Source organism: Molothrus aeneus, chromosome 5 (genome assembly GCF_037042795.1).
Source record: "Molothrus aeneus isolate 106 chromosome 5, BPBGC_Maene_1.0, whole genome shotgun sequence".
Taxonomy (NCBI): domain Eukaryota; kingdom Metazoa; phylum Chordata; class Aves; order Passeriformes; family Icteridae; genus Molothrus; species Molothrus aeneus.
Genome location: NC_089650.1, coordinates 15,254,679 through 15,267,645, shown reverse-complemented (window position 1 = coordinate 15,267,645; position 12,967 = coordinate 15,254,679). Strand labels below are relative to the sequence as shown.

The 12,967-nt window shown below is 43.4% G+C and overlaps 1 protein-coding gene across 1 annotated transcript in view; it reads left to right on the top strand.

Moving 5' to 3' along the window:
- The window catches only part of ITPR2 (inositol 1,4,5-trisphosphate receptor type 2), a 244,615-nt gene that overhangs the window by 216,507 nt on the left and 15,141 nt on the right, over positions 1-12,967 (top strand). Inside the window, exons 53-55 of the mRNA XM_066549543.1 lie at positions 255-382; positions 1,825-1,990; positions 3,224-3,384. Of these exons, the coding sequence (XP_066405640.1) occupies positions 255-382; positions 1,825-1,990; positions 3,224-3,384 (455 nt within the window). The remainder of the gene's footprint in view (positions 1-254; positions 383-1,824; positions 1,991-3,223; positions 3,385-12,967) is intronic.

Here is a 12,967-nt window from a genome sequence, read left to right as displayed (position 1 = left end):
CAGAGATGGTGGCTCTGGTTCATTAACAGCTCTGGTGGGAGCCCTGCTTGTGATTTTCTCCATCTCTCTTCAGGCTAAGTGGGCCTGATGTGCCTAAGTATGTCACCAGCAGGGATGTGCACATGGGTGGGGATGATCAATGAGGTTCTGCATGAGAAATACGAGAGGCAGATGTGTCTTGCAGTTGCTTTCTCTAACAGAATTGTAGCTTTGTTTGATGAGTGATTATTTGATGCCGTGGTTCCTGTTTGCAGGTGAAGAAGAGGAAGATGGAATAGAAAGGACCTGTGACACCCTGCTCATGTGCATTGTGACCGTGTTGAACCAAGGCCTGCGCAATGGTGGTGGTGTGGGAGACGTGCTCAGAAAGCCTTCCAAAGATGTGAGTGTTTTGGCTCAAGAAACACATTACTCCCTGTGCATCTCATGAATGCCAAAGTCAATTTTTGGAGGTTATAGACAGTGTTTGTATCTAGTCTGATCTCATGTCACACGGTTGACTAATCCATGTGTTTTTTAGATCCCAGATGGGATATTTAATGGGAAGAGCTAGGCTTAGTGTGATGATGATACTTGAAGAAAGGATTTCTAGGTAGTTGTTTACCACTTCTGGAAAAATGCAGAATACCATAACCTTCAAAGAACTGCTAAGAAGTCAGCCCTGGGAGGCAAATCTGGAGTGCTGTGTCCAGTCCTGGGCTTCTCAGCACAGGAAGGACAGGGAGCTCCTGGATTGGGGCCAGTGGAGGCTGCAGAGATGATTTAGGGCCTGGAGCATCTCTGGCAGGGAAAGGCTGAGGGAGCTGGGGCTGTCCAACCTGGAGAGGAGCCCCAGCTGAGAGGGGCCCTCAGCCCTGGGTGTCCCTGCCTGCAGGGAGGGCTCCGAGCAGGGCCCAGGCTCTGCTCCAGGGGCCCAGCAATGGCACCAGAGGAACGGGCAGGGACTGAGCCCAGGAGGTTCCACCTGGACATTTTAGTTTATATTCAGCATGGCACCTGCCCTGGAATAGGTCCTGTTGTTTACTTGTACTCAACCAGCATGGAGGTCAAACCAGAATTTAATCTGTTGTGGCATATTTTCTCCTCCAGAAGTTTCCTCAAAAATGTGGTTCATTTAAGGACCTCCCTTAATATTTGGGTGGTTTCATGCATTTTTATTAAGGTTCAAAAAAAAAAGAACATCACAAATAAAGGCAATCTAGCAGCACTTTGCTTGATGAGCCACACCATACACGTTATAAATAAATTCAGGATAAAGGATCTCAGCAGGGCTTGCAAGAGTCCAGAGACAGCTCAGATCTGCATGGAAGAGCTCCCTGTGCTGGTTGTAGGAGTCTATATCCTGTCTCACAGACTGGGAGGTTCTGCAGGAGCCAAAATTTATTCCCATTGGAGTCTGTAAGCACTTACAGACTTTGAAAGTGACCCTTTGAAATTGACCCTTGCCACTTAGCAGCTGTTTAATGCTAATTATATTGACCGCACTCCACAAAGAGTAGTGCTATTATTCCCATGAATGTGTGGAAAACGGAGCAATTGGGTGACTTCAGGTTTCTATCATGGTGAAGAAAAGGACTTGGGTAGTCCCTCCCTAGTCCTGTGAGTAAGGCTAGCAGAATTTGGCATATGAAAAGAAAGAACTGTAGCTTTGGTTGAGCTAATGTGAAAATGTTGTTTAATATTTGTCTAAACATATTTAAACATATGTTTATCTATACATATTTAGATATTATACATATCTATTATTAATATTTATCTAAACATATTTAATATATGTTTAGATTTGTGCTATTTTTATACCTTATTGCAACCTTGCTATTGCAGGAGCCCTTGTTTGCTGCACGAGTTGTTTATGATCTTCTGTTTTACTTCATTGTCATAATTATTGTTCTCAACCTGATCTTTGGAGTCATCATTGATACATTTGCTGATCTCAGGAGTGAAAAGCAGAAAAAGGAGGAGATACTAAAGACCACCTGTTTTATCTGTGGTAGGTGTTACTGATCTCTTGAGATATTTGAGGGTGAAAGGAGTGAAAGTGAACTATTCCTCAATAAATAAAGCTTGGACCCCAGGTGTGGTTATCTTCTACAAGGGAAGTGTAAAAATTCCAGAGGCTGATTCCAAATTTATTCCCTCTCAGTAGGAGACAGATTTGGTTTGTGAATCAAAACCTAGCTTTGCTGAGAGGTGGCTTCACAGTCTCCACCCAGACTCCGAGGCACAAGAGCTGAGTCTCACGCTTGCATCACCACCACTAATGGAGATGGGGCAGCTGCTGACTCTCAGAGCTTGCTGCAGATGAAAGTGCAGCTTCTGTTTCACAGCACAGGGCATTCCAGAAGGGGAGCATCAGCAAAAGCTGCCCATTTCAGAAGGTGATATGAAGCAGGGAACAAAAGAGTTTGGTGGAAATCATCCACACAAAGCCCATGGAAAATCACACTTATTTTGAAATGCACTCACAAAGAGGGACAGACCTTCACTCCCTGGGGGACTTCACAGATACCTGCTTTTTTGTAGGCTGGGTGCTGTTTCCATGGTGGTTGTGCTGACAGGGATGAATGCTGTGCAGAGCACTACTTGTCTTTAGTGGCTGTGGACAGGAAATCCAGGGAGGCAAACATTGGTGATTCCTCTCCTTCCTCACTTCTGGTATTCTTCAGAGATCTGGACCATTACAGGGAAAAATAAAAAACAATTCTTATGACTACAGCTCTGTAAAGACTGTGTGACAACAGAGCTGCAGAGACTCACCCTCTCTGCCAGGTTTAAGCCCACAAACAATCTCACTGAAGCTTAAGTGGGACTCTTTATATGTTTGATGCTAAAAGTGTGCATAAATCTTTGGAAGATCAGGGCCTGGACTGCACACTATGTGCTTCCCAGTATACATCTAGAAAGAGCCACAGCCAACACTTGTAAAACACTTTATGGCCCTCAGCATAGAAGGCTCTGTAAAACTGTAACATATTTATTATATTGTTATTGTTATTAAGAGGAAGTATCACAAAAGAGAATAAATGTCCCGTTGAAAGACTGCTGTCAGGAATGCCTTCTGGCCTGGTATTTCTTGCCTGGCAGTTATGGCTTTTAAATTAAGATCTTTCAAATTTATGATCCTTTAAATTAAGTTAGGTTCCCTTCTCTAACATATTTAACAGATTTGCGTATTTTTATGTTGAAGTTTATTTTTTGGCTTTATGTTCTTCTCTTTTTGCAGGACTGGAGAGAGACAAATTTGATAACAAGACCGTTTCGTTTGAGGAGCATATAAAGGCAGAACACAACATGTGGCATTATTTGTACTTTATAGTTCTTGTCAAAGTTAAAGATCCAACTGAATACACTGGCCCAGAGAGCTACGTAGCACAAATGATTGTGGTAAGTCAATTTGGGCAAATGCTTTATGCAACTGAGAGTTGCTTCTTGCAGCTAGGGCAGAGAATATCTTTCGTTTCCTCTCTCTCTGAACAATAGGAGGTATCGATCTGTATTTTTAAAGATTTTTTCACATGTCCTAGCCTGCAACAAAACCCGGCCTTAAACATAATGAAAAAGATGAAGGTGCAGGCCTCAGTCTCCAGTTTGGCGTCGGTGCTCTCATGCTCTGTGGGTTCTGCTGCCTCATTAGGCAGAGCTGGGGCAGGAGAGCATGCATCATAACATCTGCTGCTGCTCCAGCTTTGCCCAGTGTCTCTGGGCTGCTGTCCAGAAAAATAACATCTCCTGCTGCACGCTGAAACGCAGGGTCAGTGCTCAGGGCTGGTGCTTTTCTCCTATGGCTGCTCTGAACAAGCTAGTGAAAAAACCAAACAGAGCAGCCACAGGGATTTGAAGAGCCACAGAAACTGCCTTGTGAAGCAGGGAGAGTACTTGGATTCAGAGAGGGAAATGTGATTATGCTGGGCCAGAGAGGTGTTCGATTACAGTTTGTTTCCAGCCCGCTGCTGAAGAGGGTTCGTTCTGCTCAGTGACAGGAGTGGATTATCAAGGCTGCCTGGCTTGGGGCTTCATTTTTGAGGAATTCTGCCTGCCTGCTGGGATATTCTGGTGCAGCATTTTCTTCCTGTGGACTTGCTGGAAGGTATTGCAGTGCTCAGGGCCTGTGCCAGGCTCTGTGGTTGCAGAGCTGGCATATGTCTGAATCCCGGAGGAGGCTGTAACCAATGCACATCCGGCTTTGCTCTTTCTGCACTTCTGGAGCCACATTTCTTATCAAGACTATCTCCCTGCTATCCCTCATCAAGCCTTTGGCTGGACATACTACCCAGCCTCATTACTGAGGTGCTGGGTGGCCTTTTACTCCCCAGTTTAGCCAAGGGGAAGATTCTTCTCCTTTCACTTCAGCTGTTGTCAGGTCTGGCGCCAGGTTTCAATCGATCCCAGCTCCTTTCTGCCTTGACAGTGCAGAAAGCTGGGTTATTTATTCTGCCTTCAGATGGGTGTCCAGGATAGCTGGGCTGACTCACCTTTCTCACTCTATTGAGAGCCCAAATGGTTAGTTTAGACAAGATGTGTAATTGGGAGCAGGCTAAAATTAGAGCTGGCTGCCACGCACTGTGCAGGCTTATGCAGAGTTTACCTTGAAGAACTGGTGGAAATGGTGGTGTTTAGACAGGAGTGTATGCTTGATTGCTGCAGTTAAATTGAGCTTTTGTAAGTGCTATTGCCACTAGAAGGGAAGGTGTTGTGGCAGGTGAGGGAAATCAGTGCTCAGGTGCAGAGGAACAGCCTATTTCCTTCAATTTTGAACCATCAGTCTCATTGCCCAGCTCAGAGTGTTTATGCTGTAGGCAGTGATGGATCTACACTTCTGCAGTTTGGTGGGTGAGGTAGAAAACCTAAAACAAATCCTTGTAGACTCTGTTGCATTGCCAGAAATTATTCATAGTGGCAAGTTGTGCTGTTACCCGTGGAAATTTTAGCTTATGTCAGAAATACATTTTAATTTCTGGAACCAGATTCTGGGGCCTGTCTCATTTGTTCATTCCTCCTCTTCCTCTCCCTGCAATGTTTGTAGGATTTTAAAAGTTTGTAGTATGTATGTTAAGTATTAATGTTTAATTCTATGAGATGCATTAATATTCATAGTAAATATATTCATCCTGTGGCAGCAGTGGTTTGACTTTTCTGATGTGTAATTCACTAATGTATTTTACTTCTGCATTAATGGCTGGAGCTCCTTTTTGAATATCTAAAACAGAAAAGCACCAAAAACTTGCGTGACCCCAAGCACTGAACTGATTTCTCAAAACCCCTGTTCCTCTAAGGCAGAAGGCTGGTAGTTTAAGTGGTTAGCAGTAATCCAGATTTTGGGATTATTAAACTCTCTTTTTCCAGTTAAAGGTTATTTTGGATGCTGGAGAGGTACCTGTGGATCAAGAAATGTAAAGCTTACATGGGATGAAAGTATAAAGGGTAGAGTGGGAGAAAAAGGAGAAATGAATGGTTGTACAAACTACAAGTGTCTGGTATGGGATTAGTAGTTGTGTCTTTGTGTAGTTTAAATTCCTAGTATGAAATCCAGGGAAGATGTGCTGCATAGCAAAAGCAATTGGAACTTCTTAAGTGAACAAAAAAAGGACACTTTCTCTTGGAGCCAGAGAATTTACTGTGTGTCACATGCATCAAGGAATACTAAGAAATTAAAGAAAATAATCTGACTGCAGGAATGGAGTATGATATTTGACTGGAGGAAGAAATTTAGAGATACAGCTTTGCTTAGGACCGAGAGTCAAAAGGAAGACTCTCAGAGGCAGTTTTGCAGCTGTCAGACATATGAGCTGCTTAGCAAATGTGTTTGGTGTGTCCCAAACACAGCCTGATAATAATGAATTACACCACAGGCACGTGAGATGTGCTGCATTCCCTGCACTAATTAAGCCTGAGCATGGCTTTTGTCATGAAGACAGATAAGCTGATTCAGACTCTGTGACAGCCTGAAAGCTGTGTGACCATCCTTCTGATGCTGGGAGAGGTGACCAAGTCCCAGGTAGGACAGCACATCCTGGTTAGGATCTGGCAGAAAAGAGACTTGAAATTAACCTTTCACAAGGGACTTGCCAATGGAATTGGCTCATTGATGAAATAGGCTTGTTGGGGGTATAGGGGATTGCAGGAAATATTTATAAATATGGGTGTTTGGGATAGCAGGGCAGTCTCAGGACCTCTTTGAAAAGGACAAGGTGGAATGAGATTTTATATTTCTTACTATACAGAATATGGCTGGAAAAACTCTATGAATCATACTCCTGGAAGAACTCTCTTCATTCTAATTGTTTTTGTTATGATCAGGAATACTTCCTATGGCTGCTTCTGTAGCTTTAATGGATTCTGTGGAATTTAATGGAATTCTGTGTTTTCACAGCCAAATCGCTTAAGGAGAACTTGTACCCAAATCCAGTCTTCAAGTCCTTCAATACACATAGGTCAAAATTTTGGAATATGCTACAGTAATTTTAATAGAAAGTAGAATTTTGCTCCAAGTATCATCCTCACTGTCCCTACAACTGCAATAAGGAACCAGTTATTATTTGCATTTGCCTACTCCTGTCTTACAAAGTATTGCAAAAAGTAACATTGGAATAATGATCAGTATTAACTAAGCACCAGGAAAAGCATCTACAATTTCTGATAGTCCTTTTCTCTATTGCCCACCCTCGTCAGAGCCCAAAAATATGACTGTCTACTTTGTGACTCTCAGTCTTCTCTATGTATCATTTGTCCAGCAAACAGTGCAGCATCTGGTTGGAAGGTTTGCTGATAGCACAACAGATAAAAAAACAGGAATACTGTGGTTTCCTTGTTTTGGAATGTTATTTGAAAGGCTGGATGCCAAAATGATGGGAATTATTTACACATCATTGTTCACCTCTCCGGTTTTTCAGCTCAAGAAGGGGAAAGAAACATGTGGGTGATGTTGTACACACCCCTCACTCAAATGCAAGATTCTTGCAGACTTCTAAGTTCACTTGTATTTCTGTTCCAGGGGTGGTTTGCTCCAAGGCATTCCCATTATCTTGCGTGTCTCTGGCCTCAGATGACGTTGGGGTAGAGCACTTCTTTTGCTTTCTTGCTCTGGACTGTGGACATTGTCTCTGCAAACTCCTGGTGTTCCCTGTGATTTTGGTTTTCCCAGAAGCTCTGTGTTTGCTTCAGTGCTTAGCACACTGCTCTGAGCAGTGATTGAAGTAGTCAGGACTATGCAGCCTTCATAAAGAAAGGTATTATTTTTTTCTGGGTTTTTTTCTTTTTAGAAAAAAGCATCAAGCATAAAATGTGTTCTAAAGCAACACGCAGTGTATACACCTCAAGCTTTATGGAGATGTTGGTGGGAATAAAGCACTTCAGCTCTTCCAGTGCTGCCCTTTCTTCTTGCACACTATCTTTTATCAGTTTTTGGGTGAAATATTAATGAATATTAAAGCAGGGCAGTAGGTTTTATTATCTGTTTGCTCTCCAGGCCTATTTTATGAAGTCAGACAGGTATTATACAATATCCGAAGAGACAGAAACTTAGAAAAGCTGGCTGCATGCCTTGTGTTTGCACTGAGAACCTGCATGAATGATTCCCCTATTGAATTTTCATTCCTATAGAAAAACCCTGTTTATCTGACTCATTTGACCAGAAACACCATCCCTAGCAAAGCCAGAGATGCACATAACTTGTATTACATTGATACAGCAATCTTTGAATGTTCCTTGTGTCCGTTTGTCAGAGGAGACAGTTTAATGTGATAACTGGAACAATGAAGGTAAATGTCTAAACTTTTATACTTCTCTTTTCAGAGGTGTAATTTGTACACACATATTTCACCCAAGCCTTGGTAGCTGTAAATAGATATATGGAGGTTAAAAAAAAAGGACATGATTAGTTACTGAATTTTTTGCAGCTCAACAGAGCTATGAACTAGCCTATGATTTGTACCTCCATTCATTTGCAAAAGTAAAAGGGTATTGGCTTAGCAATTAAATTAGTTATTTTTCCCTTTGAAAGAATGAAAGACTTCAGCAAACGAAGCCCTGAAACTTTCATTCTCACGTGCTCTGTCCACAGTTCTTAGCAAGTTTTGTAATGGCTTTTATCAGCATTAGTGCTACCTGTCATAACTACGTAATTACAGCACTTAATTATATTATTACTTATTTACCCTAGTTATGTAATTGGATGTAATTGTGCAATTATGTAACTCCTCAGTCAGCTGAAAAATGCTCTAAAACCAGCCTATGCTCCTAAGAGTAAAGGATACTGCGGTGAATTGGACATCTCTCTAAAGCAAGGCAATCTTTGCTGGGAAATTACAGGTTCTTTTCTCCATTATGGTCATTGGGACCATGAACCTTTTATTCCCATCAATGTGGCAGGGAGGAAGCAGTACAGATAGGTTGAGCAACACCAGCCTGAAATTCTGAACAATTGTCTTCTGATTCAGTTCTTTTAAAAGCACTTATGGCACGTGGCAATGACCTGGCATTGGCCGTGTGACAAAATATTTTAACTGGTTTATTTTAAATATTTTGAAGGCATCAGCTTTTTTTCATTTTTTTTCTTTTAAATTGTTGAATAAAAGAAGTATTTATCCATGTCACGAGGAAAAATGCATTCCCCTTTTGAAACATTCTGATTGTTTTGTTTGCTGTTTTTAAATACTGAAGTTTTGAAAATTCAGCTGAATGTAGTGCTTCTTTGAGCTGGTGTTGTTGTTTCTGTTCTTCCTATCTCCAGCCTCATGGTTTTGCCTTCTTTTTCTATTAGATACCCAGAAGTGGGTGTTAGATTGAAAAGCAGTGCTGGGAATAATGCCAAATGAGCCATTGAGAAGCCTCACAATAGTTGTCATTCTGCCCATGCTGTGTGCTGGGCAGCGCCAGCCCTTTTCCCTGGGCACCCTCCTCTCTCCTGCCTGGCTGCTCTGCCTTTTGCCGTGTTCCCACCTCGGGAGGGGAGGTGTGATGTGAGCCATGGCAGCTCCTGCCTGCTCCCAGGGGTCAGGTCGTGGCCAGAGTTGCTCCATGAGGCCGTGACCCCCCGGTATAGGAGCAGGGAGAGGGGACAGGCTCCCTCCTGGAGGCAGAGCTGCTGGCGTACAGCCCCTGGCACACCTTGCAAAGGGGATTTTTTTCATCTTAGCCAAGGCCAGCAGACGTAGCTGAGTGTCGAAACAGCCAAGGTGTGAGCCAAGGGCACCTACAGAGCCCAACAGCTGTGGGTCAGGAGGCTGCCTGCCCGTCCCCTCACACCTTGGGGGAGGTTGCTCCAGGGTTACTCAGTGAGCAAACGGCATTTCACCGATGCCAGACCCTGGTGTGCTCCCCTGGTGTCTGACAGAGTCAGTGGCCATCCCTGAGCAGGCCACGTGGAGCTTCTAGGGGAGGCAGCTCCAAGGGAAATTCAGGCAAGAGAGGTGGAGACAGTGAAAAAGCACTGTACAGAAAGGGGAAGGCATGCTGACAGCATGGGGGTTTGTGGTACAAGCTGTTCTTTACTGCTGTCGATTTTTGTCAAAGAATGTAATAAAATTATATGTACTAAGAGGGCTGTTGACCTCTGCTCTTAAAATAAAGCTTCTTTGCAGAAGGAAGAAAAAAAAAAGTTCTGACATCCAAAATTCTTCTATTGTGTTATCCATCACCCTTTTGAATTTTGGAGGTAAAAGTTTTCTCTGCTAGTTCTGTAGATATTCTTATTACATCCAAGGATCACGAAACACTGTATGGGTAGAGAGAATGATCTAAAGCAGAGAAATGTCAACCCAAGGTAGCATGAATGCTGCAGAAGGGGCACTTGGGATCTCAGGCAGACACTCTGTGTGCTTTTCACATGCACTTTGGTGATTCATCCCAGACAATTCCAGGAGTTTCCTCCCCCAGATGTCCACCAGACCCTTGTGCTGCAGTGAGAGCAGAGGGGGGAGGACGAGGGACGTGTTTGTTCACTCCTGAGCTGCTGCAGTTCACAGCCCAGAGTACTAATGTGAAAATTGATGGCCACTGAAGTCACGCCAGTCTGAACTGCGCTGGTTGAGGAGAGGACACTACTCTGGTTCTGCTGCCTCTGGATGGGTGGGATAATATCAGCTGGGAGAAAGGGCACCAGCTGTTTGGAGTGACCCCTTCAGCTGCTGCAGCTGAATCTGCCAGGGACGGTGAGCTGCTGCTCCTAAACTGGTTCACTATAAATAAACTGTAATTTTGAGGCTTCTTCTTTATCATTAATTCCAGTTCAGCATGAACTTTCTGATCTGGCAACTCACAGGCTTGAAAATCCTTACAGGGCTTGTGCGCACAAATGTTGTGCTGGAGTGAGGCATGGAGTTTATAGCTTTTGGGAAGTTAATAATGCTCCCATTGTTAGGGCTGGGTTATTTTACTTTTTAGGACTGGCTTTGCTCCAAAAACTAGCAGATGTTATCGAAGGCAAACTTGCAAGGATGAGATGTATGTGCATATCATTAAGCAATGCAACTTTTTCTTAATTACTTTTAAAAGGCTGATATGATGCATGTCACGTTATGAGTAATTACTTACCATGGCAGTGACACCAAGAGCACAAAAGCTGTCTGCTAAATAAGACCTGAGGTTTCTGAGAAGGGCTCATTTCCTAGGAAATGCAGTGTTGGTTTTGTCTGCAGTTGGGTTTTCATAAAATAAGCAATTAAAGAAATACACCTCAATAGATGATTTACAGCTCCCATTTTTCTGTTGTGCTCAAAATAGGAGAGTGAATGAGAACACAGCTCTCTGTGTCCTTCCAGGTGGGCATGGGCCCTGTGGGGAGTCCAGGGCTCTGGATTAGGTGTACCAGGTCCCAGAGAAAGTCCTTCTTCTGCATCAAGGCCTGTCCCAAATCCACAGAGGAGCTCAGAGTTGATCACTATTGAGTGATATGGTCACTAAAATAGAGCCACCCTCAGATATCCAAGTATTAGCCAGGTTTTACATGGACAGAATAAATTGAGGCACTGTTCTTTCTGCTTCTAGATATTGAGTTATTTTTCTATTGTTGCTTTTCTTGTTCCTCAAAAATAATTCTCATTTCTGTGGGAAGACCACTGCTATTTTTGCTTCTCTGTACAATTTTGCCTCTACGCTATTATCTCATTAAAGTGCTGAACACCTCCCTCTCCACTTCATAAAATAAGCAATCACAGTAACATGCCTAATTAGCTGCTTTCTTTCTCATTTGTGTTTCTCAAAGCATGAAAAGTTAACATCACGTGAGGACTTTGCATCTTTGTACAAAGCTCATATTCTTCAAGAAAGCTGAGCATCTTCTTTTCTACTTGAAGGGTTCTGCATCTTCCAGCAATAGGCTCTTTGGCCTGCCATAAATAATTTAGTTGGCCTGCTTGGCTCAGTGATGCATGAGACTTTTGTAAATAAAGGGAAAGGTGGGCTTCATTTGGTACCTCCTTGCAAAAGCTTGAGGTTTCAGTGGGTCTATGTTTATACACATCCTTTTCAGACAGGCAGAAATAATTATCCTGCTGCTGCTGCTTGAACAGGAAGACATGGATCTGATCCTGCCTCCTTAGAAATGATGTCATTAGCTGGAGCAGGAGAGAGCTTGGTATCCAGGGCAGGTGCTGCAGCACAGGCAGGTTTGCTGTGTGCAGTGAGGGGATGGTGATTACCTTTGTCCCCCAGCTGACTTGGGGAGGGAATGGCCATGGCACAAAGCCCTTGTCTCTGCTCAGCCCCTCACATTCTTGTTAACTTCTAAATCACCAGCACAATCCTGTCCATTTCCTTCTTTCCTTTAAAATCACTTCTGTGTACACAGCTGTGATGTAATTTCAAGTTACAGAGCAGAGCATAAATCTCCTCAAAAGTATAGTCATTGATATTTGGGCTTTTTCCCCCCCTGAGATCCAGAATCAGCAGTTTGATGCTACCCAGACCTAGTCTTTTTGGCCCCTGTGATATTGTGGCTCATTTGTAAGCTTAGCTTGATTTCCTCTGTATTTTCAAGACTTGGCCACCTGTCTGTTTAGGTTTCAAAGATTTTGCTACAAAGATGGGTTCTGCCTTGATAATACAGTGTAGTCACAGCCTCCTTGTCCTCCTTCCAACTTCTACTTGTTCAATTTGCAAATTAAAATAAATGAGCTGCGTTGGGTTCCTGTTTGTTTGCTTGCTGCTGGCCTTAAAAACTCGAGGAGGGGTCTGGACACGAGGCTGTGTTCCTTGAAGCTTGCACATCCCAGGAGCAGGGAGGGGAGGGGTTCCAGCTGGAATGCACCGAGCAGCGCTGCTGGCAGGACACAGGCTGCAGCTCCCTGCTGGAATCTGCTCCTGCCTCCACCTGCCAGACACTGGAGCTGTTAACTTTCCAGGCAGCCTGCAAAAGCCATCTTTTATCCCTTTGTTAAAGAAGCCTGTGGCTTGAGATGGATCTGTGTGTGGGCAGACCTTTAGTCTGTGATTCCAGGTGATGGAAAGGCACTGCATAGGCACCTACTGTTGCACTTAAAATCCTGGCAGTGACAGAGCCCTGGTTCTCCTGGGACTGGCTGCACAAGGCTTTGCCAGTGAAAGCTGGACCTTAACTGGGATCATTGCTAGTGATAAGAAGTTGAACCCCAGAGGAATAGTGTGATGAGCAGATCCTGAAACGTGTCAACTGAATTAATTTGATTTTGTTCGATGAGAGAAGCAACAGACACAAAACATTTCAGTGCTGTTTGAGAATATTATTGCAACATTTGAAAACAATTATTGCTCTTTGTATTACAGTGGTACTAAGCTTCTGGCTGCTTGAATGGGAAAGAGACTGAAAAATTGTCTGCAGCCAAGACAGATAACTGCAGATGCTGAGGAAGGGAAGGACAGTGGGGTTCCCCAAAGACATGAGGGCAGTCAGTAAAAGAGCAGAGAGATGAATTTATTGCCTTACCAGGAAAGTAAATAGGTCTGAAGTTGTTGGGACTCAAAACATAGCAGTGAGATTCTGCAAAATGCAAAC